The 27,791-nt window shown below is 58.2% G+C and overlaps 1 protein-coding gene across 3 annotated transcripts in view; it reads left to right on the top strand.

Annotated features, from left to right (window-relative positions):
* Nucleotides 1–6,090: 6,090 nt before the first annotated feature.
* The window catches only part of KCNIP2 (potassium voltage-gated channel interacting protein 2), a 43,632-nt gene continuing 21,931 nt past the window's right edge, over nucleotides 6,091–27,791 (top strand). For 2 of the 3 annotated variants that reach the window (XM_054163932.1, XM_054163928.1), the window contains exon 1: nucleotides 6,091–6,417. In XM_054163932.1, the coding sequence (XP_054019907.1) occupies nucleotides 6,345–6,417 (73 nt within the window). In that variant the 5' untranslated portion in view covers nucleotides 6,091–6,344. Of the gene's footprint in view, nucleotides 6,418–9,120; nucleotides 9,199–27,791 lie in introns of those variants that run through there. The other variant, XM_054163929.1, reaches the window with a different exon arrangement.

Genomic DNA, 27,791 nt, shown 5'->3' with positions numbered 1-27,791 from the left:
ACCTGAAAGGAAAAGGTTAAAGCCCAGCTTTGGGAGCTGCAGACATCCAAAGGCACCGGGATAAGCTGGGCTTTTTCCCTAGTGGAAACTTAAAATGCTTTTGCTGATGCTTTCAGTGGGAAGGCAGACAGAACAGTAAATGATGAATGAAAGTCTGGGCCAGGAGGCTGAAGAAGGACTTCTGCAAGGCCTGTGGGACCTGATGTCCCCTGGGGCTGCTGAGAGTCCTTTGTGCTGGTCAGAGCCCTGGTTCTACCCACTGCAGCATGGTGTGGGTGAGCTCAAGGGGACACTGAACCAGCCTAGGAGTGACCCCGAATCAACGGGACAGGCAGCACCCTTGGAGTATTGCTGGATGCTTGCCTCACTCCTGCTGTCTTTTGAAAGTATCTTTAGCTCACTCTTGGCAGTGAGCCATGATGGTCAGGGGTGCAGGATGGGGCTGCCCTGCAGCACACCCCGGAGGGACAGGACGAACGCAGACTCCCCTTTCTCGGCTCGGCGGCTGGGCTGTGCTCCACAGCCTCTGCTTTGCCGTGCTGTCCCTCCAGGGCTAATTGAATCATGTGGCTGGAAATTGAATCCAATCGAATAGATTAAATGAGCCGGGCTTGCCGCTCCTGCAGCACAGCTCAGAGCCTTGCCAGGCTGCCGCCAGGGGCTGGGAGCTCCTGTGAGTGCCATGGGCGCACGGAAGGGCTGGGGAGGCTGCAGGGAGACGGAACCCCACCGGGCTGGTTCTCTAGCTCTGCTTTGATAGATGAACCCTCAAACATTCTGTGACATGCGGCCTGGCCAGGTCCCGGGGGCCACAGGTCACTCTGCTACAGGCATGCACAATTTGGGTTTTGCTTGTTTCCTCTCTGAAGCAATTAATGACTAATTAGCTGGAACTCCCCTGCTCCAGGGTTCAGCCAGGACCCTGCCAGTAGCATGCAGGGGTGAGGATGGTCTAACGATCTATGGCTCTGCCCTGCTCAGCAGCTCCAAAGCCAGTTGCTCAACTAGCCTATGACAAGTGATGTCCCAGCAGCGCCGGTCTGTGTCACCCCAGTCCCCACACCTTGCTTTCACCCCCTCTGTTGTGGCCATTGCCAGCAGGATGGGATGAAATGGGTACAGAGAGCAATCACAGCATGGACACCCCCTCCGATGGAAGTGATCTTGGGCATGGGGCCCTGCCCTGGCAAAGCAGGAGGACAAGTGGCTGCAGCATAGGCTCACCCTTGACAGAGATGCACACCTGTTTTAATAGCATACCTGAGCTGCTGAAAGGGCCCCTGGTGTGACATCCAGCATGGTGTAAGTGAGGGTTGGAAACAACATCTGCTTCCTCTTTAAATAAAAGCTGGGCCCATAGGCACTCAGCACACAAACAATTAGAAGATGCTCTGTAACACTTCGGAGACTTGAGGTGCCTCCTGAGTCTGGAAATGCTCCAGTCCAGTCTGCACTCTCTAAAACAAGTGCTTCACCCAGGGTTTGTATCTGGTGTGCAGAAGTGGCAGAGAAGTGTTCAGGGTGGGCACAGAGTCCCCTGCAGCCTGCCCAGCAGCGGGGCTGTGCCAGGGAGTTCCCTCCTTGCCGGAAGCGTGGGCAGAGGCAGATGACCGGGCAGAGGCAGATGGCTGCCTTTCAAGGATGCAAAGTGTGATGTAAAGTCCTTTCTCCCTCCTGCACACCCAGATTTCTCCCACCAGCTGGTTTGCATTTGATAAAAGAGGTTCCCTTCCTCCTGCAACGTTCCTGCTTGCAAGGCTTGCCCAGCAGCTTGCAGGCATCTGTTCCTCCTCTAGCTTTACAAGATTTACAGCGAAACTCCCCCCCAGCGCTGAATCTGACAATGGGTGCCACCTACACTTGGGTCTCTGCAGGGTGACTTTGCAGAGATGGGAGCAGTCCTCCCCTCTGTGTCCTGAGTCATGTCCTGCTGAGGCATCACCTCCCTTAGACCTGCTGGTTTGCTGTAGCCACTCCCATAGTCCTCAGGACCCCAGGCCTGCAGAGACCAAGGGGCTCACCTAGGTCTTGTGCCATCCTGATCTATTACTTAGGTGGATGGAGTTAAATGCTGTGGTTTATTCCTGAGGCCTTTTGTCCTGCCTGGAGGCCCCCACCTGCTGCTTGCAGGGCCATGGGTATGTCCCTCCTCCGGCTGGGGTCTGCAGGGGCCCTGGGAGGGGAATAGCCCCCAGTGCCAAGCTGTTCATCTCTAAGGCTGCTGTTTGCTGGCATTTTTGCAAGGGGTGAAGCTGTCTTAAGGAGCTCCCATTTCTGCCCTCTGCTCCTGGAATCAGCCCCTGGATGTGCCAGCCAGAAGCTGCCCAGGACCCCTCTCTGCCAGGGCAGCAGAGCTGTCCCTCGTGAGTGTAAATCTGATCCCAGGGGCACCAGGCAACCGCAGCCAAAATAAGATTGATGGCATCTGCTGAGAGCACACTCTATTGATGACCATGGCTTTAAAATACTGTTAAGAGTGGATAAAACACCATGATTTAGAGCATCTCTGTTTGAAATTTCCTGATGACAGGCTCAGGCTCCCGAGCCCTGCTCTCTGCTTTTCTGATAGAATTAATAAGAATGGAGATATGCAATTAGACAGCATGCAGGGTGGTAGGGCAGATCGATGCCTTCTGGTACCTAATGAAGTGTTAAATTGTGTCTTTCCTGGTCCCTGTCCCCCTGTTAACAGCCACAGCAGGCTGTTTGCAGGGCTCATGCCTGGGGGAAGCCCCTCAAACCCCTCTACCCCAGCCTGGGGGGATGTGGACCCCAAGACTCCTGTCTCCTTCTCAAGGTCTCCTTGCTTCTGTGTATGGGAATAGTTCAGGATCATCCTGAGCTTGGTGTAGAGCCTGGGGTTTTCAGCAGGGTTCTGTGGGGGACACGTGTATCTCCCCAGAGCTGGAGGGGTCCCACTGGGGAGTTGGAGGCATAGATGAGCCAAAAGAATTGGCCCCATTTTGCAGGGTGGATGTCCTGTAGAGGAGCAGGCATAGTTGTGGGTGGTCTCAGATTGGTCCAGCTTCAGTCTGGATGAGGCTGGTTTCAGCCTGGCACAGCTCCTGCCTGCAGCAGGGTCCGGTATCCAGTGCTCTGGACAGTACTGGAGAATCCCCAAACTTGGCCCTTCCCCAGCTACTGCTGACAAGGCTGTGCTGGCTGCATGCTGACCTGGGGACAAAAACCACCCCTGGGCAGTATGGTCCCACACAGCTTCCAGCCCTGGCTCAGAGCCATTCCCAGCTGGAGCTCCCCTCTCTGGGGAGCAGCGATAATCCTGTCCAGTTGGCTTTTATCAGAGTGCTGCTGCTGACGAGGTGACAGAGAGGCCACTTGTGCCTGGGCTGATGGAAACAGGTGATTTCTGTCGCAGCAGGGGGGTATGGGTGGTCCCGGGGACACCTTGACTCAGAGGCACACAGACAATGGTGCACCTCGGGGTGCAGCACCTCTTGTGCCCCCAGGTCACCTCCCTGCTTGTGTCTTCTGCTTGTCCACCTTTGTTCCACACTGCTGATGGCTGTGCCAAGCCCTGGGGCCGGTTTATGTGGTTGTGTTTTCCCCATGGATCTCTGCTGCTGTCACGGAGATGAGCTCAGGGACTCAGGTGCTTCCACAGGATCCCTGCCCACCCCAGATGGCTGGATCCAGCTGCCTGCCCATCCTCCACACTTCACTGGGCATAGAAGGGTGGCCTTTATGGTGAGCTGTGCCCCATTTGCTATGGAGCCTGTGCCACTTCATGGCCATCTGGGTCACGGCCCTCGCTCCCTGTTACTCCTGGTAACTCCTTCCCATCCTCTGAAAACAGCTAACTTGTCATCCCCTGCAGCAGCACACACCCCCAGCCCTACTTGCAGACGTCTCCTCACTGCCCTGAACCTGCTGATTGCTTCTGTGGTGGAAACGGGCAGCAGCAGTGGGGTTATGCAAGGCATGAGGGTGTTGATTAAAGCCTTGGCTGCTGCTGAAGTGATTTTCCTTCACCTGGCCCAGCCTCTCTGCAGCCTCTGCACGTCCTGGTGAGACGTGCCGCAAAGGATCGTGTGCCGCTGTGCCCGGCCCCGACCAGATGTGTTTGCCAAGTCGGCTCTGCACCCCAGGGACCTGCAGCAGGGCCCCTGCCTGTGTCTGGTCTCATTCCTGCAGCTGAAAGGCAGCAGCAGGCGGCGTGAGCTGCTCCCACCCCGGTGTCCTGCAGACCCACAGCTTGAAGTGCCCACAGGAACATTTAAGTGAGGACGGTGCACTTTTCCCAGGCAGAGAAAGGCTCAAAGGCTGCGAATCCTGGCAGGCTGCCCAGCCCTTGTGTCTGTAAGGAAAGGAGCTGTGACTGGCCAGCAAAGTGAGCTCTGTCCCCTGCTTTCTACACTGTGGGGTGGATCTACTGTGTCAGCCTGGCCCTGGAGCTGCCCCATCCTACCCTGTAGTACCCACCAACCTGTCCAACTTTCCTCCTCTCCCCAGCCTGGCAAAGCATCTCTCACTTGCCTGCAGAAACAGGAGCACTTAGCTGGGATAAAAATAGCTGTGTTTGCCTCCCAGTGGACCAGGGATGGCAGAAGGTGAAAACTTCCCTTGTGCAGCTCTGCTAGGTCTGCCACATCCACAGTGGAATGGACCCACAGGGTGCTAGAGAACGGGGTGGGTGAGGCTGGGTTGAGCTCACACAGCCCTCCCTACCGAGGCTGCCTTGTTGGGACACTGCTGGACTCCAGGGGCTGCCAAGAAGATGCAGCCAAGGATGCAACAGAGACGACAGAGGAAGGAGGATAAGGAGCATCAGGATGGACAAGCCCAGCAGCACAGGGTGTCTCTAGGCTGGCTGAGCTTTGGCTAAGCAGAAGGGGCATCCACTGCCAAGACTGTCCTGGGTTTCTCTCCAGCCGGGCTACATCTGTGGGCTCTGCAGCGTCGGCCAGGCCACAGGGAGGGCCAAGGGAATGTGTTTAGTTCTCTGAGCATTTCTCTGCTGCGTTTTCCTCGCTAAATGGCTCTTATTTTTAGATCCAAGCAGTTGCTAAGCATCGCTGCCTCGCTAAGGCGGCTTCTTTCATGGCTTGACACCAAAGCACGCTGACAACACGCGGCCACGTGAGCACGGCCCTCCCTCCTCGTGCTCTGGAGTCCCTCTCTGCCCTGCGGCTCCCGTGGGCAGAAGGGACCTGGACAGGGTGCTCTGCCTCCCTCCCCCCAGCTCCTGATTCTCCTCTGTCCATCTGCATGGATCAGAGCATGAAGAGAAGAGAGCAGGGAAATGCTGGGTTCTGAGCAGCACCCAAGATGTGCCCGGGTCCCCTGGCACGGTGCAAACAGGCGTCACACAGACAGCAGCGTGACAAAAGCCTCTGGCTTTGCCTGTGTCAAGGACTCTACAGCACACTACACATCCCTCGGGATGGCATCATGCACAGATGGCAGCAAATGACTGGGGGGCACCAATGGGACCTCCAGTGACAGATGTACCGGTGGGGCTGTGAGCTCCTCTCTTGGCAGCACTGTGCTTCTGCAAGGCCCCCTCGACTGTGCTGCTGCTTCACCCCTTCCCTTGGGGCTACAGGAGATGTAGGAAGAACCCTGCCAAAGGTGCTGATTTTGCATGAGAAACTCCTGCTTGGGGTAGGGGACAGCAGAGGGGACCTACCCCTGTACTTGCTTGCAAGCGGCCGGGCCGGGGCCATCCGCCCCCCACTTCTGCTGTACACACCCTATGGCTCTGGAATCCCCCCAGGGAGGGACGCAGCAGCCCCCTGGACTGGGCAGGGATGGGCTCCCTCTTCCTCTGTAGCTCCTGGTGATCCCAAGGCACAGCCTGGGGTGGGCACCAACACGCTGGGCTTGGGGGACCATCGCTCATTGTGGGGCACTGTCTGCACTGCCCCCGCTGCCCCGCGCGCTTTGCTTTCCCATCCATTTCCCAGTCCGGTTCCTGATCCCCGGGGCTCACCCAAACCGCCGGAGACCCCACCTCGGTGCAGCATCCTCCCTGACTCTTCCCCGGAGTCCCTCCCTCCTCCCCGGAGCCTCTCCCGCTTCCCCGGGCTGTGCCTCAGTTTCCCCAGGGCGGCGGGGCCGGGCCGGCGGCTCCCGGGAGGAGGCGGGGAAGGACGGAAGAGAGGGGGCGGCCGTGCCCAGCCCCGGCGGCGGGGAACGGGGCGGCTGCGCGGTTTTGCCTGCCGTACCGAGCCCAGCTCCCCGGCACCGCCAGCCCCTTCCTGCTGCCGCGGTGAGTGCGGCGGGCGGCGGGGCGGGGGCAGGCGGCGGGCGCGGGCTCCCCCTGCCCGGCGGCGGAGCCCGTGCGCCCCGTCGCGGGTCCCCCCGCCGCTCGGCGGGGCGGGAAGATGCGGAACAAGGGCAGGAAGGAGAGCCTGTCCGACTCCCGCGACCTGGACGGCTCCTACGACCAGCTGACGGGTGAGTGCCGCCCGCCGGGGAAGGTGCAGCAGCCGCTCGGGACCACGGCGCGGGGGCAGCCCCAGGAACCCCGAACCCGGCACCGGGCACCTCGGCTCCTGCCCGCTTCCAGACCCGGCTGAGCCCCGGCCCCCTGCCCGCCCCGCTTCGCCGCACGCTTTGCCTGGGGAGGGGGGTGCACAACCCCGGCGCTGGTGCAGGGGACAGTCCCGGGCTGGGTGAGGGGGAGGGATGAGGGTGGGTCCCAGCCGGGCGGAGGCTGCGGCGAGGCCAGTTTGCACGGGAAAGACCCCCGCCGGGCAGTGGGATGCTTGAATTGCTTTTGGCCGCCCTCAGGTTCACCCTCCCTCGCCACTGTTCCCAAGCTCCTTGGGACAGCAAGGTCTGGCGCTGGGCTCTCTCTGCCATGCCTTGGAACTCCCTGCTGCACCTTGGGTTAGCACGGCAGCACCCCAGCAGCAGGTTCCCCCGGGAATGGAGAGGCTGACCCTGCTCAGCAACCCCCAACAGTGCCACAGAGCCTCCTGTCCTCTCCACCCAACACCCCGTGTCCCCTGGAGCATGTCCATAGATGTTCTGCCTGCAGGATGGGATGGCTGTAGGACAGGCAGGCCAAATATGACCCAGCTGTGCCCCTTTTGCATGCTCCTCCACCCTTTGCCCCAGCAGGGAATTGCCTGGCATCCCACATCCAAACACGTTTGTCCACCCATAGCACTTCACCCCCCACTGTCCAGTAGAGAAGCAGCTGGGCTGGAGCTGGTGACACCCCTTCTTCCCCTTGTGCTCTCCATGGATCAGGCCCAATCCTGTCCCCTCTCAGGGTTTCTGTTGGAGCAGCTGTGAAATGGAGCAGCAGTTCTTGCCAGCCTCCCAGAACTCATGGCAGAGCTGAGCCTGTCCGTAGCTGGTGGGGTTGGGTACCCTCAATGCTGCAGGCACTGGGGGCGTGTGTGCAGGCAGCTCCCGTGAGTCCTGGTGATGCTTTTCCTTGCCACAGTTACGAGTGGATTGCAGGCTTTGCTCTGGAGTTTGGAAGAGGTGGTGGCAGCAGGGCAGGACCCCTTCTCCACTTCCCAGAGCAGTGCCACATATGGGAAACGCTGCTTGCTGCCTGTCCAAACGTGCCGCAGGGAAGATATTTTTGAGCTGTGTAGGAACTTGGAACCCACACACAACTTTTGGTTTCTCCGGTAACTTTAAAATGTCCATATGGGTTTAAATCAAACCCAGGGTAAAAATAAATTCCAGTCTCTCCAAGGCTGAGACCTTTTATGCCTGGGCTTACCTCTGAGCCAGGCATAAAGCAGGAGCCTGGGCAGAAGGGAGCCGTGCTGCTGTGCCAGTCCCTGCCTGCGGGGATGAGGCTGTCTGGAAGCCGTGGGGAATAAGGCTGGAAATACCTCTCCCGGTTCCCACTGCGGGGAAGAGGAACCTTGGGAGAGCAGGTCACTCGTTTGCCATTGCTGTCAGGTCACTGACCTGCCAGGGCAGAGCTAGTGCTAACGCCAGTGGCCAGGGAGGGAGCTGCTCTCGGCAGCGCCAATTTCCCCAGCGCTGGCTGAACACCCTGAAGCTGTCCCTCCCTGTGGGGGCAAAGTTGTTTTTCTCACAGATAAAAAAAGTGTGGAAGTGGGGCAGGCAGAGAAGAGGGGATGCAGCCCTAGCTCTGAGGAGGCTTTAATAGCTGAAGCTTCTGCCTGCTAACCTGGCTCAGGCTCTCCCAGTTCCTCAGGGATGTGTTGAGGAGCCAGGATCCCCATGGGGCTGTATCGAAGCCCCAGGGTGTAGCCAGCAGTGCCAGCGTGGGCTTAATTTCTCCCTCAAGATGGGAGGGTCCTTGCTGGCACCAGGTGTTTGGTAGCTCAGCCCTGCTTGGGGATGATCATGGGCAGTTTGGGGTGTTTCCATGGGGACCTCCATCCGTCAGGGTGCATCAGGGTCTGGGAAACATTTGCCATGCAAGACACATTAAGGGAGGTCAGGCGATGCAACAGCCCCACAGCAGTTCCGGTGACTGCTGCTGTGCAGGGGGACAGCAGCTGGTCCTGCTGCCTCCACATCACTCCTCAAAACCAGGAGTGGGGGTGATGAAACCCCCATCTAAGCATGCCCAGAAGAGAAGGGTTAGCAATACTCTTGTCCAAAAAAAGGAGAGGGGCTAAGGGAAGCAGGATCCCTAGCCACACACAGGGTAGAAACCCCTCACACCTTCCCCAGTAGCGCCTGGGTTTGTAAATTTCAGAAGCTGCTGAAAATGGAGGTGCAGTGAGAGACCCCTTCCCTGTGGCATCCTCAGCACTGCCCACTGTGCTGATCCCTGGCCAGAGCTGCCATGCAGCACGTGGATGTGTGTGTGAGAGGGGAGAGCACCCGGGTGAATGAAAGCTGCCTGCATGTGAGCAGCGGGCGCTGGCTCTGTGTGCCAGGGGAATGCAGGCTGGTGGTGCTGTGGCCACCGAGATGGACTCTGCCCGTGCTTGGCCCCGATGCCAAGGCATCAGTCTGCTGAGCCTGGGGCTGGACCTGCCTGGGTGTCAGGGAGAGAAATGTTTAGGTTGTGCCAGTAGGAAATGAAGCCAGTCCATTTCTGAGGTATTTAGATGACGCTAGCGAGAAATAAAAGCCATCCATAAATTACATTATTCCTCCAGCCCTCTAATGACATAAGTGATTAGTGTGCAAGCAGAGCCCAGCGCCAGTGTCTCAGGACTGCTCCGGACACGTCCCTCCGTGCGGTAGAAATGGGACCCTGGCGCCGCTTTGCCCTGAGGAGCTCAGGTACTAAGTCCCAGCCCCAAATCCCAGCAGCACGAGATGTGAAGGGGGGGGTGGGCAAACGTATCTTTCTGTCCTGCCCACTGCTTCACAGGGATGTGTGGGCAGTGGGGCTGCCCCAGCCCTAGCTGGGGAGCGGGAGCAGGTACTTGGTGCCCCGTCTCACCCTGCAGGACGAGCCTGTCCCAGCTGCGCTGTCTCCTGGGAGCAGATTGGCATGCACCAGCACAGGGTCAGCACCCGAGCTGCTTGGGGTGGGTCAAACATCCTAGCTGTGTTTTGGAAGGATGAGGGATTCACACCCAGGACTTCTGGTCTCCCAGAAGAGGTTAGGAGGTTCACTTTTCACTCCTGCTTTTTCACCCCTGCTTTCTTCCTCCCATTGTTGTGTTGTGGGGTCTCCAGCAACTGCTTTGCTCCAGCCCAAAGGCAGCTGCACCATTCGCAGCAGGTGAGCAATTGCTGTAGAGACCATCTGCAGAGCTTTGGGATCCTCCTGCCTCCCAAGGCATGGCTGATGGATGGGCACTCCCTAACTCTTAGCACCTTGAGCAGCCCACCCAGTGAGATGAAAGCCGTAGGTACCAGTGTAGTGGCAGCACAGCATCTGATGGATCTCTCCTCCCTACCTGGAGGGAGGGTGCTTCAGAGGCATCTCTTCTGGTAGCAGTAAGAAAGGAGACATGGGGCCAAGCTGTCACTTGTAAGCATGCTGAGGGGATGATGGGTCAGTGGAGTTGGCAGGGGGACAGCGGGAGCTAAGCTTTGGTCCCTGCCATGGGGTAAAGCTGAAGAGCCGTGCCCCAGTGATGCACCTGCTGCAGGCAGGTACCGGCTGATGGGCAGATCTAGGGCTGTGCCAGGGGCTTGTTCTGCTGCTGGCAATCCCGACGGCTCCATCGTGCCTGCTCACAGCCTGTGAGCAGGCAGGCAGGAGGAAAAGCTCCATGAGCCTGCTGTAGCATAGGACTTCCACCTGCAAGCGGAGTAATTAATTTCCCAGAGCGTGGAGGGGGTGTCAGCACTAGCCTGTCCCAAATAACAGTGTGTGTGTGTGTGTAGGAGGAAGAGCTGGGATCTGCTGCTGGAGGATGGAGTGATGGAGCTGATGGGGTGGGAGCCAAGGCAGGAGGCAGGCAGGGGCCAGCCAGGCTGCAAGTGTGAGTGGCAGGTTGTATGCTATGCCTGTGGCTGCCTGCTTGGGTGGATCCTAGGGAGGGGGACTGGGATGGGGAGTGTGCCTGAGACCATGGCAGTACCTTGCCCATGTCCAGAACAAAGCTCCTTCTCTTGCCCAGTTGCTTCCTCAAGCAGCACAGGGTGCATGACCACCTCACTTTGCCCTGCCCATGCAGGGCAGTCTGGCAGGGCTGGCTGCCTGCATCCCTGTGGCCAGCAGCATACATGCTTGATCCCCTCATCCTAAAGACAGCCCCCAGGAGGGGTGGGGGTGACAAACACAGCAATGTCCTTCCTGTGGGGTGGTCTGACCCTTGGGAACTGAACACGCTGCCCATCCCCTTGCTCCCCTACTAATCTGACTTCTGTGCACTGCTGCCCCACATGACTCCCCTCCCCTTGCTGCTTCTGCTCCCACTGCCTGGAGGTGAGGCTGGGCTGGAAGCTGGGCTGACCTTTGAGCCAGGTACCCAACCTCCTCAGAAGGGCCCATAATCACGGTGGGGGTATGGTGGGGAATGACCTCTCACTCATGCACTGGAGTGGGGGAATCCCATGGGGTCCTCTCTGGGCCAAAGTGCTCTGCCCTGGATGGATGCTGCACCTTCCTGAGGTGATGGGAGCACTGCCTGACTGCCTTGTCTGTCTGCTCTCTCCCTCTCTCTGGCATCTGTATGCCCTCTGCCTCTTCACTCTATGCTGTCCTGGCTTATCTGCAGCCCTTTGATGCTGGTGAATCCCCACTCACAAGGTGTTTTGGCCCCTCCTGACTGGAGGCTGCGATCCTGGGGGTCCCTGTCAGAGGGGATGCTGCTCTGAGCCCGTGCCAGGGCAGAGCCACACACAGGGTGAGGAACCTGTGGGCAACGCTGCTAGGTTCCACTGCCCACAGGCAGGTTGGGTTTTGCAGATGGGGAGGCTGGTGCTGAGGTTTTGGCTGCTGCTGCTGCATCTCCACAGGCAGAGACAGGCTGGAGCCCATGGGGAATTGGTGGCACAGGATTAATTGATAGGAAGTTTGTGGGTTTGGTTGGGGCAGTTAAACAGCTCGTTTCTGCAGATGCCAGGGCATGATTTGTAGCTATTGCAACTTGGGCCAAGGCGTGTGGCTCCACAGCCATGCACCAGCAGGGAGGAGTTTGCTCTTTTGCTGTCTGGGTGGGAGCAGAGAGCAGTTTTCCCCCGTGGCTGGCTGTGTGGCATCTAGAGAAGATGCCCAGACTTGGTGGTGTTGCTTTCCTGATGTGTGCTGTGCTGGGACCAGTTGCCCCCAGAGCTTTTGGAGCTGGGACAGGAGGAGGTTTGGAAGGGTGAGCAGAGCTCGTTGGAGCAGGCTCTGGTTCCCCCTGGGCCACACAGGTCCACGGATCATATCTGGAGCTGAGCCTCCTGCCCTTTTCTTGTAGCTGGGGCATCAGAAAGTCACACTAGCCCCAAAGGACAAGAGAGATCCCATTAGTGGAGCTTTCCCCTGACTTCCTCCCTGGCTCTGCTCATTAGTGGTGTTTTCATTAGGAGAAGTAGTTTGGTTTTGTTTAAGCCAAATTGCTGTGCTTGGGAGATGATAAATCCATCTGCTAGCAAATCACTCTCCTGCCGCCGGGATGGATCCCAGCCCTGTGCTTTAATCGTGCTGCAGATGAATGAGCCTCTAGTGAAATGAACCTCCCTGCCGTGCCCTGCTGGGGGGGCGAGCTGGGGGGGGCTGCCTATCCAACACCACGGTCAGGGACTCTTGCTTGGGGTGGGGGGATCAAAACCCTCTGCTACGTGGTTGCAGAGCCCTGGGGGTGATTATTGCCGAACAAGTGAACTGCTGGGCCTGGTGCAAGGCGGCTTCACTGGGAACAAAGGGAGAGAGGAGCCCTTTTCCATGTGGCAAGGGCTGCGGGTGGGTGTGGGAGTCCTGTTCAACTCGCCATCCATGCCAGCGTGCTTTCCTGGCAGCCAGGGCTGAGTGGGTGCCATGCTATGAGGGCGAGCAATAGGACAGTGCATGGGACAGGATACAGAGGATGGAGCGGCCCTGCTCTCGGCAATACCCTACAAGCGGCTTTGCGAAGGGGATGTGGCAGCAGGGCTGTGCTGGCTGGGAGGCTTTGTCGGGGTTCTCCCATCCCCACGCTGTGCTGGCTCCGGCTCCTTCTGGCTTTTAAGCAAATTTGTCTTCTGCTTCAAATGCAAAGGGGTGGTGCAGCCGCCCGGGGAGCGGTGTGAGTAATTAGCGTGTTTGGAAACGGAGCCCTGCAGGGGCGGAGCTGGGGGCAGGATGGCTGCAGCCTTCAACGCGAGCTGACTGGGATGCAGGCTGTGGGGCGCTGTCACCTTCACTGCCTATGGACTTGGGTCTTACCGAAAGTTTCTCCTCTGGCTCAGACAGGGCAAACGACCTGTGGACACCTGTGGGCAGCAGCATGAGTGTGCCCATGCTCTTGTGACAAGGTGCCCCCCTGCCTGTGCCTGCCCACAGCCACTGGGGCACAGCAGCTCTGGCTCTAGGCGACTCCAGACCCGTTTTGGCAGGAGTCACTCTGCTGTTGAATCTGTTGGGTCTGGGATCCTGTTCAGCTGGCCAGCACCCCCCTGGATGGTGTTAGCATCACTGCTGGGGTCTCTGGGGTGCAGCAAGAGGGTCGATGTGCTATCCATGCTGCTTCTGCTCATCCCACCAGCTGACATGAGTCACCTGGAGATGTCGAGGTCTGGGGAACACACAAGCAGGTGTCCCAGCTCTGAGCACAGCTGCTGCAGTGCCTGATGCCTGCATCAGCTCCCTCCACAGTGAGTGTTTTGAGGGCTGTGCCCTGTGCCAGGTGAAGGCACCCTGCACACAGATGAGCCTGGACCGTGCTTTGCTTAGAGAGCCCCGGGCTGTACCTGGGGCCAGCTGGTAGCTTTGTCTTGGGTAAGGAGGAGTGGTGTGGGATAAGGAGGAGTGGTGTGGGGTGAGGAGTGGTGTGGGGTAAGGAGGAGTGGTGTGGGGTAAGGAGTGGTGTGGGGTAAGGAGTGGTGTGGGGTAAGGAGGAGTGGTGTGGGGTAAGGAGGAGTGGTGTGGGGTAAGGAGTGGTGTGGGGTAAGGAGTGGTGTGGGGGCGGCTGACCAACGGAGAGGTCCAATGAGAATGTGCTGCAGTGGTGGTACCCAGGGGCAGCAGAGGATGCTGGGGGCCCATGCCAGGCTGGCAGCAGGGATGGGTGGCTTGACCTGTGATTCCTTTCTCAGGAGGAGGTTGTAGAGAATGATGAAATTACTAACTCTGGAGGTGGGCTGGTGGCATGAATCCACTGTCCCTCCTCTGCCAAGCAGAGGCAGAGAGATGGACTGAGCAGCCTCTCCTGAGCTGTCCTGCTGGCCACGTGAACTACCTCCTGTGGTAGAGAAGTTCCTACTGGGAAGGAGCTTGACAGCCTGAAGCAAAGGAAAGTTTCTTGGTAAGATGCTGAGAGAGTGAGAGACACACCTAGCTCCTGGCTCCAGGCTCTGACCTCAGCAGCATGGCTGGGATGTACCAGCTCCCTCACCTGCCTCTTTGCCATGACCAAACCCATGCATTTGGATACCAAAAAAGCGCTTTCTAGGCATGGAGCATTGGTGATAGTCTGGTCAGGAGCAGAGTTACAGTGAGGAGAATTTACTTCCCTTGGTCTGGCTGGAGAAGGTGCAGCCCTGTGTGATGTGGGGAGGCACTGGCAAACTCACACACCCGTGGGTCACCCAGCAGGACCCAAGGAAGAGCCATCCAGCTGCTCTTCCCCAGTTACTGTGGCCCAGCCAGCCATGGCAGGGTGAAATGAGAGCCGGGCTGCTCGCTAATGAGATCAGACAGGCGAGCTGCCGCTCCTGGCCCCTTTGCTTAATCACTTCTTCCTAGACTGACTTTAAAAATTGCATTGCTTACCCTGAATGGCTTTAAAGGCAAAAATCCACCTGTCCCTCTGTCACTGCAAGGGTCCTCCTGGGGCTACTTGGCAGTGGATTGTTGAAGTCCCCAGTGTGTCTCTTCTTGTCTCTGGTGTCCCCAGGAGGTGGCTGGCTAGGCTGGCTGGCCCTTGATGGCTTTTGATTTACTCTGGGAGGAAATATGGATGAATTTTTAATGATGTGATTTAGCAAAGCCTCCCAGTGGTGAGAGAGAAAGGAGAGAGTCAGGCACTGGGCTCTGTGCTGCAGCTCCCCTTTGCCCCAAACTCCTGTCTCAAGAGCTGTGGCAGGCAGCTGCCCACCATGCTGTACTCCTAGAGGCATGCCAGAGTTGAGGTGGTAGGGCACAGCGCTCCCAGCTCTGGCTGCAGCTGCATGGGATCTCAGCAACCCTGTCTGACCCTGGAGTAGGAAGGGATGGCTTGTGGTGCCAGGTTTTGGGGTCACGGCACAGCTTGGCAAATGGATGCAGGGCTCGGGCAGCGCAGTGAGCCATGCTGCAACATGCTGCACTTGCAGCTGATCCCAGCATCCCCTGGGGACATCTCAGCTCTCTGCTGAGTGGTGGGCTCTGCCCTTAAGTGCCTCTTTCGTTCCCCCCGGCTCTTCTTCCAGGAGTCACATCTTGCAGTGCCCCGCGCTGCCCCGCGCCCCGCGCTGCCCCGCGCCGGTCTCCCTTTGCCGGCGGCTGCCGGGGCCCGTGCGGTGCGCAGGGAGGCGCTGCCGGCACCGGGGATCATTCATCTCGTTCCCCCTTTGCCGCAAAGTCATTAATACGGTGAACAATTTGTTGTGTAACGCGGGATCGGCAGGAGCCCTGCTCTGGCGGGTGGTGCCTTGCCCGGGCTCCCCCCCGGCCCTGGCCCTGGCCCCTGCTGTCCTGGGAGAGGGCAGCTTGATGAGATTTGCTGGCTGGGAGCCTCCCCAGGCTTGCTGAGGTCGTGGTCCCCTTGGACCACAGGCTGCGATGGTGTTGGCTCCCTGAGGCATCTTCCCAAAAACCATGCAGTGCTGCCTGGCCCTGGGCTGGGTGGGATGGACCTGTTTGCCACAGCTTCGTGTCTGCTCGCCCTTGCACAGCTCCTCTGGAAGGGTCTTGTCCTAATTGCTCCATGGTGACATGGTCAAGAAGCATCCCCTGCACTGATCAGGGTGTGTGTTGTGGCGCCCTGCATCCGTGCGCCCTCGTGGCCCAGAGGGCCAATGGGATCCTGGGGTGCAGTAGGAGGAGTGTGTCCAGCAGATCAAGGGAGGTTCTCCTTCCTCTCTACTCGGCCCTAGTGAGACCTCACCTGGAATATTGCATCCAGTTTTGGTCTCCCCAGTTCAAGAGGGACAGGGATCTGCTTGAGAGAGTCCAATGGAGGTCTACCAGGATGATTCAGGGACTGGAGCACTGCCCTGTGAGGAGAGGCTGAGAGCCCTGGGGCTTTTTAGTCTGGAGAAGAGAAGACTGAGAGGGGATTTAATAAATGTTTATAAATATCTGAGAGCTGAGTGTCAAGAGGGAAGGCACAGGCTCTGCTCAGTTGCATCCTGTGATAGGACAAGGGGTAATGGATATAAACTACAGCACAGGAGGTTCCCCCTCAACATGAGGAGGAACTCTTCACTGTGAGGGTCACAGAGCACTGGAAGAGGCTGCCCAGAGAGGTTGTGGAGTCTCCTTCTCTGGAGACTTTCAAGACCCATCTGGATGTGTTCCTGTGTGACCTCTGCTAGATTCTGTGGTCCTGCTCTGGCAAGGGGGTTGGACTCGATGATCTTCAGAGGTCTCTTCCAACCCCTAACATCCTGTGAGCCTGTAATTCCTGCTGTGTCCTTGCCTTGCACCTGCCACATGCTGCTCCAGCTCCTCTGAAGTCCCCAGGCACTTCCCACTAGCAGCCAAATCCCTCACAACTTCTGTCTTCAGAGCTGAGGACGCTGAGGTGCCTCAGAGTGATGTGCAGGACCCTGCATGGTTCAGGGCCCTGCAGCTTGATAAGGAAGCTCTGGAGCTGTTGACAGCGAGGTCCGAGGCAAGTGTGGCTGCTGGCAATAGCAAACCATGCACAGGCTGCATAACCCAAGCATGGCTGGGACTCCCTCCAGGGAACCTCAGAACCTCCCAAGTGAGGGACTGGCTGGAGCAAGGACTGGCTGTCCTTACCCACCACCAGCTCAGCCTGTGGGTGCTGGGAGCCCTTGCTTGAGTAATCTTCACTGTGGTTGTGGCAGATCCAGTCTCTCCCCATCATGACAAGTTGGGGAAGAGCAGGGAAGAGTGCTCTAAACGTTACAAGGCATTGTGGAGGCTGCCCTGCTGCCCAGGGTTCATTTTCTTCTATCCCATGCTTGGTCAGGCATTAATTTAAAGATGCTGCAATGGGAGAGGGGAAGCCTAAGAGGATTGGGCTGAGAGGAGGAGGATTTAGTGAAGGAAAGGGATGTGGCTGGGGGCTGTGCAGAGGACAGTGGTATCTGACCTGAGAGCACACAATGGGACCAAGCAGTCCTGTTGTGTTCCAGCTGTGACTGTGGTGGTACCCAATGACTCCCACCAATCCCTGAAGGGGGACATGGGGGTGACGCTGGTGGCTGTGTGAGGAGAGCACTGTGGGCTTCTTGCTTATAGCGTGGCCATGCCCCATGTCCCACCTCTGCCCTTTGCTGTGTGTAGGAAATGGGGCAGAACTTTCAAACCCAAGCCTGGAGAAATCTGGAAGATGAGCACTGTGACCAGCTCCGTGGGGGGGAAGGCAGAGCCCTTCTGAGGTGCCACATCCCGGTGGGCACTCTGTCCCTTTGCCTCAAATGGGCAGCAAGTCCCCTTGGTTTCAAAGAACTGCCCTGGGGCAGCATGGAGAAGGAGGAGATGGTGTTCAGTATTTCAAAGCGACTCCCTGAAAACATGCTGCTCCCTGGGGCAGGTCCAGACCCAGCACCCCAGGGAAGGGGCCAGGATCAGGGCCACTCCAGCCCAGGGTGAGCTAGAGGGGCAGCTTCTCAGACCACATCCATCAAGGCAGTGGGGCCATTCCCCACTCTGCTGCCCACAGACACAAGAGTCCTGCCTCTGCCCTGGGCCACAGCCCTGAGGCAGGGATGTGAGTGGTGAGGGACCGTGGCGAGTCCCCAGGCCCACGCTGCCCATGCCTCCCTTGGTGCTGTTTGTTTTCTCAGCCTGCCCTGCTGTAATTACAACCCGCCGTCACTCTCTGGATAATGTGTCTTGCCTTTTATCACTGCTTAATTAAATAACTTGGGGAAGCAAGGGGCTGGTAACCCCTTGTTTGCTGGCACAAACACCCTGGTGGTGCTGGGGAGGCTGGCAGAGGAGCTGTATGGGGAGGTCTGTGCCTCGGCTGAGGCGGCATGGTTGAATGTGGGGTACCTGTGTGGCCCTGAGGGGGATGAGTGCTGATTTTGTTGCTGATGAGCACAGCATCTCTGGCACAGATATTTCCAGGCCAGCCCTGAGGAGGTGTCCTGGATGCAAACGCTGTTGCCCTGTCTTATTCTCCCCTCATCTCAGAGCTGTGCCTGGCTGGTAGGAGCTTGTGGGCAAGTTGCCCACTGCCAGGCCAGCCACCTCTGCCCACAATTAGCTGGTGCAAATGAGTGTCCTTGGCAGCTGCTGCTCAGTTAGCAAGCTCCAACTCAGTGTCTGCCAGCTGCTCCCACCATGGGCCTGGACCTGGGGCTCCTGCTCACCATTGCATCCTCAGCTGTCCCTCAGTGCAGACGTGGCCCCTTCTGCCCTCTCTCCATCTCCTCCCTCATCTCTCTACTGTGTGCATTCCCCAGGAGGCTGGTCTCAGTTTGAGCACTGGCAGTGTTGTACCTTCAGGTGCTGCCCCCATGTCTTGCTCCCCTGAATGCCCCTTTCTCTCATCTCAGCCACCCCGCAAGATGCGGTGGCACTGGGAATGGTGTCTGTTATGGCATCCTCTGGAGCAGGATGTGGCCCTGTTTAAAAACATGCAGGTAGGGGCAGTGGGAGCGCTCCCCAGGTCACTGCCTGTGCTGCTGTGATGGACTGGGGAGAGTTCTGACCTGCTGGGATTTCTATCAACCCGAGACAAAGTGCTTTGCCAAGCTGCGGCAGGGCAGCCCAGCCCGGACGGGGATTGACAAACATTCCCGAACTGTTGCCAAGCCCCCAGGTTTGTGTTTGCCCGCGGCAAGAAACTCGATCCCTTTGCAGATGTGATCCCCTCCCTCGCAGTGCTGCGTCCCCGGGCGCCCAGCATCCACTGCTGGCCATTGCAAGCTGTGCTTGGTGTTGGTGTCCTGAAAGGTGAGGGATGCTCTTTGCATTGACAATGAGATATACAACACTGTGTGGCCGAAGTAGACTGTAAAATGTCCTCCATTTTCAGAGGCCTGGCTTGGAAGTGATTGGCCTGGGGATGGAGTGGTTTTGGGGGCACTCTGAGGCTTTGTGGCAAGGTGCTGTGGGCAGAGGCGCTCGCTGCGCTTGTATGGGTTGCACGCAGGAAGGGGAATGGAGGGCAAGCTGCAGGCTCAGGGTGCCTCTCCTCCAGGTGTGCTGCCTGCCCTCAGTGCCTGCACTCCTCCCTGCCCTGGATTTGCAGCTCCAGATTCCTTTGCAGGATCAAAGCCTGGGGGTATCTCTCATCTCGGCTTACCTGGGTCTCGCTTGTCCCCCAGCCTGGAGCACGGGAGGGATTTAGAGGTAATCCTTGCAGATGGGATGCTGCTGGCTAATTATAGCAGAGCCTCTCCTCTTCGTGGGAACTACGGTGGATTGTCCCTCGAGCCCAGGCATCCGTGGTACAAATCTGCTGCTAATTAGACTTGAAAGTCCTCTCGTGAGCTCAGGCGCAGGATGGGTATTTGATTATTAACATATTTATTTCTGAGCCTCTCAGCAGGTCTGGCACTGGGAGGCTGGACTCTTCCCTTGAGTAATTGTTGGACACGTTTATTCCTACCGAGGTGCTAGGGGGCTCCGGGGGAGGGAGGGCTGCTCAGCACTGTGTGCTCGTTTGCAGAGGTGTCTCACCAAGATGTGTGGGAAAAACCTCTTGATGGGGCAATGTCCTGAGTGGGAGCATGGTCCCCAGGCTCTGCTCTGTGCTTCCAGCCAGCCCCTCTGCCTGGTGCAGAGCTCCTAGCCCTTGTGCCCAGATTGGAACCTGCCTTTCCCCACCTGCTCCTAGGCCCATTGGTTCCAGGAAATGAGTAGGCTGTGAAGAGGGTGAGGCTGACCCAGCAGTGCAGAGCTAGTGCTGAGCACCGCAGCCCAACACAGAGCCGCCTGCCACGGCACCCCCAGGGAGAGCATCCCTCCCTCCAGCACCGGCAGACAAACCGTGGTGGAAATGCTGCCTCTGAAACAACCAAAAATAGCTTTCCTGTCCCCAAAATGTCAGTTTTAAAAGGCAGACTCAGGGGCCCCCTTTGGGCTGGCAGTGGGCTGAGCAGGTGCCCTAGAGATACTGGGTGGGCGGCCCTGCTGCCCTGTGGGGTAGGGAGCAAGGGGCCTGAAGGCTGAGCTTTCACTTGGGGTACAGGTAGGGAGAGAGTTAGTGCTGGCTTAGGGCTCCATCAGCCCCAGCCGTGGGGAGAAAAGTACAGGTGGGCTGTTGGAGGGCAGAGCTGACTGTGAGTGTGAACCCCCAGGTTGCCACACACCCTGGGGTTTCAGGCCGGTGCCAGGGGCTGTTGGCATGGGAACAAGTGAAGAGTCATGGGTCAGAACCTCAGCCTCACATCTAATGCTGTTTTGCTCTTCCTCCCTGCCTTGCTGCTGCAGGGAAAGGGGCCCAAGCCAGGGGTGGGGAGCAGGTGCCTTGTTGCAGCGCCAGAGTTATTAATAGCAGCAAACACTTTCGGTGCCATCAAGCCAAGTCCGTTTTTTTGGGGAGATTCCTGGCGTTTGAAGTAAGTTTCCCCTCCCTGGGATCCCCTGGGAACCTTATCTTCCTCTCCCAGCTGTGTGGCCGGTGTGTGCCAGAGCCCTCGGATAAGCCCTGGTGCTAATAGCTCTTGCCACTCAGCCTGGCAGCCTCTGGCTTGGTGACAGCGGGTGCCTGCTGCCTGGCCCACAGGCAGCCCCATGCGGCCTGCACACGTTGCAGTCGCATCTCAGCCCACCCCCACCGCGCTTCCTCCTGTCACTGTGCCGAGATGGAGCTGTCGGCGGCCGAGCGCGCGCTGATTGCAAGGAAATTAGCCTGGTGCCGTCCTCCATTTATCAGAGCCCAACCTGTGCGCGATTGCACCGCGCTCGTTAATTCGTCACCATCTCTGTGGCTTGGGGTAAGATGTTGAGCATGGCAAGGCTGGAGGGTTGCTGAGGGCCGTGCCCTCCTCTGGAGCAGATGTGGCAGCAGGGGGCTGCCATCGCTTGGGGCCAGGCTGAGATTTTCCCCCAGTCTTGCATTTCAGGAGACCCAGGGGAGGCTTGGAGTGGGAGCAGGGACAGGCCTGGGGATGCCAGGTGATGTGCTGGGGATGGAAACCCCTGCTGATTCCTGTGGGGTGGCATGAACCAAAGTGAGCATCTGAAGGGCAAAAACTTGTCAGTTCAGGATCAGGAGATGCTGTGGCTGTGTTGTGCCCCAGCATGAGTGATGTTCCCACTTGCAGAGGCTGTGCTCTTTGGACGTCCTGGGGCCATGCTGCACCACTGCCCAGTATATCTTAGGTGTTCTCAGTGCTACTGTGCTTTGTAGACCCAACAAGCTCAGAAGTGGCCCTGGTTGCTCCAGGCAGGCTGTAGTGTCTTTGTTTACTGCTGCCGACTTGATGTGCCAGTCCTAATAACCAAGGCTGGGCACAGCTCCTTGCTCATTTCCCTTCCCTGTGTCTTGGTTTCCCTGCAAATGTACCCTTGCAGATGTACTTTGCAAAGCCATGGACCATCTCAGGATGCATCCCAGGAGCCTAGGTGGAGGGTGATGGAGCCTGTCCCCCCTACCTCGTCCCCTCCTCCATACCTGTGTGTGGGGGTGATGCATTATTCATGCCCTGGCCGCGAGGTGTCTGTAACTGCCTGCATGCTGCCAGTGGGGCTGACGTGCTGCCGAGCACAGAGAGCTTTTCTGTGTAAATCCCTGAAATATTTAGCAGAACTGAATTAAAAAATATAGCTTGAGAGGAGTTAGTGCCTCAGGGTAACCTGGAGTGCTGGGAACTGCACGGCAAGGGGGGTGATGGATGCACTAGAGTATCCCCTGGGGGACTCTAACCCCAGTCCTTACCTGTCACCCAAGTTGTGGGTGGAGCCTGTGACTGTCTGTCCATCCATCTGACCACCCATCTGCTGGGTCTTTCTGCTTGTCTATACCCTCAGATGGTGGGGGTGACCCGATCCTTTCCCTGCGCTGCAGGGGTGTTTTGGAGCCCACAGCTAGGCTCAGTCTGCTGTCTGGGGCATGTCCCAGGCCCCAGCCCGGTGCCACCAGAACCAGGCTGCTGCCTGGTCACCTGCTGCTTGCCATCTGCTGGCAGGTCAGTGCTGCAGGACCTGTGCACAGCACTGGGCCAGGCTCCTTCCCTGGCAGCACCTTCCTGAGCAGATGGATCATGCCACATGCATTTTTTAACAAGATCCATTGGCTGAGAACAAGCTGAGCTGTCGTTGCAGGTTCGTGATCAAAGCCAGATGTGCCCTGGCAGCCCGCAGGAGGGTGGCCCTGCATGCTGCCCCTCTCCATCACATGGCCAATTCACAGAGCATTTATCCCAGCAGAGCAGGTTGGGAATCTGGGAGCATCACCACAGGCAACAAATATGTTTCCCCCTGCTGCCCTGGGGTACCGGGGTGGTCAGTGCCCTCTGGCCTGGTGTGGCACAGTGATCAACTTCTCTTCTCCCAGGCAATCTGTGACAGAGCAAGAGGTCACAGTCTCAAGCTGCACCAGGGGAGGTTTAGGCTGGATGTTAGGAAGAAGTTCTTCCCAGAAAGAGAGATTGGCCATTGGAATGGGCTGCCCAGGGAGGTGGTGGAGTCACCATCACTGGAGGTGTTTAAAAAGAGACTGGATAAGGCATGTGGTGCCATGGTTTAGTTGATTGGATGGTGTTGGGTGATAGGTTGGACTTGATGATCTCAAGGGTCTTTTCCAACCTGGTTAATTCTGTATTCTGTATCCCTAAACTGAGCATCTAAGGATGAGAGTAGCCACGATGCAGAGATGGTGCTGCCATTGGGATTAGTGCACAGCCCGACGTTCCAAAATGTCACATTCTGCTGCAAGTCAGAGCAACCTGGATTTGCTGGCAGACAAGGTGAAGTAGGAAAGCATTTGTGCTTGTCCTGGGATGTGTTTGGGGTCAGATTCACAGGATGAGGCAAAGGATGCAGGCAGCAATATCTAGCTTTGAATGGGGAGGTGAATGGAGCCCAGCTGGCTATGCCACAGTGGGGTTGCCCCATGAGGCTGCCTGGGCTGTGGCAGTTCTCTCTTGGCCTTTGCAGGCTTGCCCTTTCTGGATGCAGTCTGTGCCTCAGCGAGGTAGGAGCCCTGTGCTGTCCCATGCTCTGTATGTCGCAGGGCTCGGAGCCCTGCTGAAGACACTGGGGCTGAAGACACTGCTCCTCCCAGGCCATCTGCCCTGTTCTGAGCCTTCCTTCTGTCCCACTTGCCTCCCTAGCACAGTGGGCTACTGAGTGCCTGTGGTGACCCCTTGCAGCAAGGTTGTTCTGTGTGCTTCCCTCTGTAAGCACTAGCGGAGCCCCCCCAGGCTGTGCTTTGCTGTGACAGCACATCCCATGTCAGAGCCGCTGCAAATCTTGCCTGCTAATAGCTATGCAAATCACCTCATTAGCTGCCTTATTTATTTTCTCTGGCATCACGTTTCAGCATTCCCTGAGTCCCAGAGGCTGCAGGTCTCCAAGGCTGGGAGAAGACAGGAGGAGCAGTGGGACTCACACACAGGGCTGGCTGCGTTAAGCCTTCCACTGTGCATGGCAGCTGTGTTTGAGTCCCACGAAACCACCCCCTCCCTGACATCATGTTTCTGGGACCAGTAGCTCCTGGCTACTGCAGTCCCTGCTGCTGGGATGTCCCCCTGCTCATCCCTCAGCCTTCCCTAGCTCTGGATGAGTCTTGCTGAGCCCTTCCTCCAGGCAGCTGCTGCCTCATTCCTCCCAGGCAGCAGCGGGTCTGGCATTCCTGGGATGTGTGTACCCTCCACCCCCCTGCCAAAGGTGACTGAGTGGCTGTCCAGTCCCTGTGGACCTCAGTGGTGGCTCGAGCCTGGGCTCTTTGCATCCTTCCCACCCTGAATTTTCTGGAGGTGTTCTAGTGTTCATGACAGTGGGGTGGGCTTTGCACAGGCAAGGGGACCCACAGGCAAGTGGCAGCCCTGAAGACGTTGATCCAGCCATGCCGTGGACATGTTTGTGCCACGCTGAGCTGCCTGCAAGCACCGTGTCTGCTCCCCACCCTTCTGCTTGTCTTTTATTTTTTTATTTCCTTCTTTGCCTGTGCTAATGAATATTTCATGGCCAGGAATCAGCGTGAATTCCCCTGCTCCCTGCTGCTCCCACGGCAGGTACAAGCCCAGATGTTGGTGGCTTAGGAAGGATGTGTCTGCCAAGAAGGCACCTCAGGAGGAGAGGACCGGGCCAAGGAAGGAAGCGGTGGCTCTGGTGTGGACAGCTGTGTCGTGTCCCCCTCCCTGGTGGTGCTGTCGCTGTCCCTTGAGCCGGCAAGGGACGGCCAGCAGGGCACGGTTGCCGCATGTCCTTGTAGAGATGGCCTTCACGGTTTCTGTGTGCCCTTGCCCAGGCGTTCAGGGCATTCCGCAGGTGGCCGCGTTTGCCTGCGCCCTCTGACACAACCGCACGTGTCCCCTGCTGTCCCCCGTGTGCCATCGGCCGCCACAGCCGTCTGAATGAACCATGTCCCCGGCTCACCCCGCCGTGGCACTGCCGCTGCTGCTCTGCTGTACGGGGGCTCCGCTTAGCGTCAGGCAGCGGCAACGGCACCTGGGCAGGCACGGGCCGCGCTGCCCGTGGCTCAGTCAGCCTGCGACACGCGAGAGCCGTGCGTTGGCCCGCGGTACACGTGGATTGTGGGTCGGAGCGTGGGTCAGGCAGCCCATGGCATGCACGGACCGTGGGTCAGCCCATGGCATGCACGGACTGTGGGTCAGACTTGCAGCACCACCCGGGCTGTGACACCCCAGAGACATTGCGGGACTCCCGTTCATCTAAGCTGGAGGCTGTCCCAGCGCAGTCTGCAGGCAGGCAGTCGGGCTTGGGGTCAGGGAAGTGGGGAACAATGGTACTCTCCAGCCTCCCTCAACTTGCCATTCATGCCCTACAGTAGGGAGCTAGGCCAGTCCCCGGTGCAGTCTAGGCACTGGGAAGTGTAGGGTAGCTGCTCCTCTTGCCAGAGAATGTGGGGGAACAGAGCTGGATATAGATCCCGAAATTGTGGTCTTCTCCCTTCCCATTGCTGTGCCTCCAGCAATGCCATGTCTTCTTTAAGAGCCTGGCAGATGCTCTGTGGACACAGGCTGGCCAAAAATAGCCCTTTGGGAGATGCAGTGCTTTGACCTGTGAGGCACTCTACAGCCTGGAGTTCCCCTGGGCCTGGGTCTGGGTCTGGGGGATCACTGTCTGCTTCATGGGAGAAGCACAGGATGGCAGGGTATACCCTGCAGTGGTACCTGAGTTGGCTGTGACCCAGGTGAAAGCTCTTCAGCTGGAAAGGTTGTGTAAATGTGGGCTCAACAGCTCTGCTTTGTGGCCTGCTTTTGATTTCTGCTGAATTTCTGTTTGTCCTGCCGGGAGGTGAGTCAGCGAGCTGAAAGGTTTTTCTGCCCTGCTGCAGGGACAAGATGTGCAGTCCCTGATGGCAGCCCAGGGAGTGTGTGCTCAGAGGGAGCCCTGGGACAGGGAGCCAGCTAGTGCACATCTCCATGCAGTGTGCTGCTGGGGCAAAGTACTGCTATGGGTTGCTGAGTGCAGGGGCAGAGGATAGGGTGGACTCGTCCCATGTGGTCCCCACAAGCTTCTGTGCACAAGGGTCTCTCTGAAGAGCCAAGGGCCTGCCTGGAGGGTTGGGGCTCCTTTAGAGATCACTCTCCAGTTCTAGACTGGTAGTAGCACAGGAGATGTTGGTTGGCAACCAAGCCTGGTACATGGGGTGGGTGACATAGGCACTGGACGCTTCTCTCCCACCATTGTCCCTGCAGTAGGGTGGTCTGTACGTGGTCTGATGGGGAGATGTGTGAACATTCCTGGCCTGCACAGGACTCTGCTTGTGTCTGCCAGCTGCTCGGGATGGAGCAACCTTCTTGGCCATGTGGGATCCTGCTGCCAGGATGCTGGATGGTGGATTTGGGATGGATCTGCAGATTGTGTTTGCTGACGTGTCCTGTAGGCTCTGGCACCCTCCTGTGGCTGTTCTGCCACCTCTCCTATATCCCTCGGGCTTTTGGGGTGCTGTGCCTGGTTTAGGCTGTGTTGTGCCGTGAAGTCCCTTCAGTGGGGCTGTGGAGCCGAGATGAGCTCTGCATTTGCAGGATTTGGCCTTGTATCACACAGAGGATGGTCACAAGAAACTGTCCTGGCATATTTGTGTTGTGGGTTTGATCTGGGAATGGAGCTCCTGGATACTGTAGTTTAGGAAAAGGGTCCTAAACCCCTGACCTGCCCCTGGGATGTGGCAGGAGGGGACTGGGCACCACTTGCACCCCAAATTTCTGAGCTTTTGGCTGGGGAAAGGTGGTCCACAGAAGGTAGGTTCAGTTAGGGTGGTAGATTCACTGACTGTCCCTACATCTGTGTCTCTGTTTGCCTGCTTTGCCTCTGCTGGCTTGGGCAGGATCCACATCCTTGCAGCCCTTCCCTGACCCAGGGCTTTTTGGATGTACTATTGTAGGGTTGCAAGCCCCTGCTGTGCCATGTGTTGTGCCTTGCTGTAGGATCTCCCCAAACCTAGCTCAGCCCTACAGTGACGAGTGCAGCATCCCCTGACGCCTGTTCCCTGTCCCAGGGCACTGTCTGTTGCAATGTGTGGGGGGCTGCTAGGGAGCTGCTGCCCCCTTGCAGAGGCATAGCTGGCACAACAGACAGGGAGAATTTGGTTTGGATGGGACGGTTCTTTTGGGAAGGAGAGGGTGAGGTTACCTCATACCAGCTCCTTGCCTTGAGGCTCCTTGTTAAGGCAATGGCAGGGACTGGGCAGTCTGACTGATCCTGGCTGTGTCATGTCTGTGCTTGCTTTCCCACCCCCGAGGCAGCAAAAGCTGTAATTTCCATCAGGTGCCTTTTTGTTCACTTCCTTCCCCATTAATAAGAGATGAAGCTTCTGAGATAATAGAGCCTCGATGGATGCAGAGCTGAGATCCTGCTGGTGCAGGGTGTGGATGCAATGTGGAGAGGGGACTGCAGTTGGGAAAATATGACTTCAGGAAGAGATGTGGTTGCCAGTCTGTGCAGAGCATCTTGTGCTGGCTCTGGGAGCAGGGAAATCCCACTGCTGCCACATGCCAGACTCTCTTCTGGCTTTGACACACTGTGCAAGCTAGCAGCTCACTGCCAGGCTGAGTTTTAGAGCGAGCAGCTCTCAGCCTGGGCGGTCTGGGAGTTTGACTCTCTTCCTCCCATCCTTGTGTCAATCCTCGTCTCCTCCCCTGTGCGGAGCCAGCGGAAGCCAATGCCTGTGGCTGCAGGACTCTCACAGTGCTGGAGGGCTGATGCTCGAGGATGCAGGACACTTGCAGCACCAGATAGTTGCTGCCCAGGGATGCAGGACACTGGAAGTACTGTCTGGCCGGAGCAGATCACTGATGCCTGGGGATGCAGGATGCTCACAGCACTTAACGGTGGGAAGTGGAGGGCTGATGTCCAAGGATGCAGAGTGCTCTCGGTGCAGGCTCCCTTCCGGAAGGAGCATTTCTTGAAGAGAGGCGGCCCTGGGATGCAGCAGTACCTCATTGGTCAGCGGGACCTGTGGAGTTTGCGGGTTGCCATACCAACCTGCCTCTGGTTCCCGGCCAGCCAGGGCGTGAAGTGCCGGGTCGAGCTGGTGGCAAGAGGTGGACCAGGAGCCAGGGGCACCCCAGGGCTCTGCAGCCAGGGAGGCTTTCATCCGCCTCTCCCAGAGAGCTGCCTGACCCCACTGGGCTCCCCAGCCCTGCTCATCCCCTGGCCGCTACTCCCCACCCCCCTCGGCAACTTTGCTGCACGGAGGGGACCGGCGGGCTGGCACGGCACGGGGAGGGCTCGCTCGGGGACGCAACTCCCTCTCCCAGCCGGAGGTCAGCTTTTGTGAGCCGGGGAAGGGGCATTGCCGCTGCCCTACCCCAGCCCCTATGAATCGCAGCCAGCATCCCAGGAGCATCCCAGCATAAAACTTCCCAGCCGGCTGCCGGCCGCCTGGGAGCGGGGCCTGGCGGCTGCCGCGCTGCCAGGCGCTGCCGGTGCCCTCTCCACCGGGCTGGACCTGCCGCCGATGCCTGCGGGCTTGCCCCGGGCAAGGAAGGCTCTGTCCTCCCCCGGGCATCCCTGCCGCTCGGAGGAG

This window comes from Dryobates pubescens, chromosome 8, assembly GCF_014839835.1.
Source record: "Dryobates pubescens isolate bDryPub1 chromosome 8, bDryPub1.pri, whole genome shotgun sequence".
Lineage (NCBI taxonomy): Eukaryota > Metazoa > Chordata > Aves > Piciformes > Picidae > Dryobates > Dryobates pubescens.
This window is presented reverse-complemented; position numbering and strand designations above follow the sequence as displayed.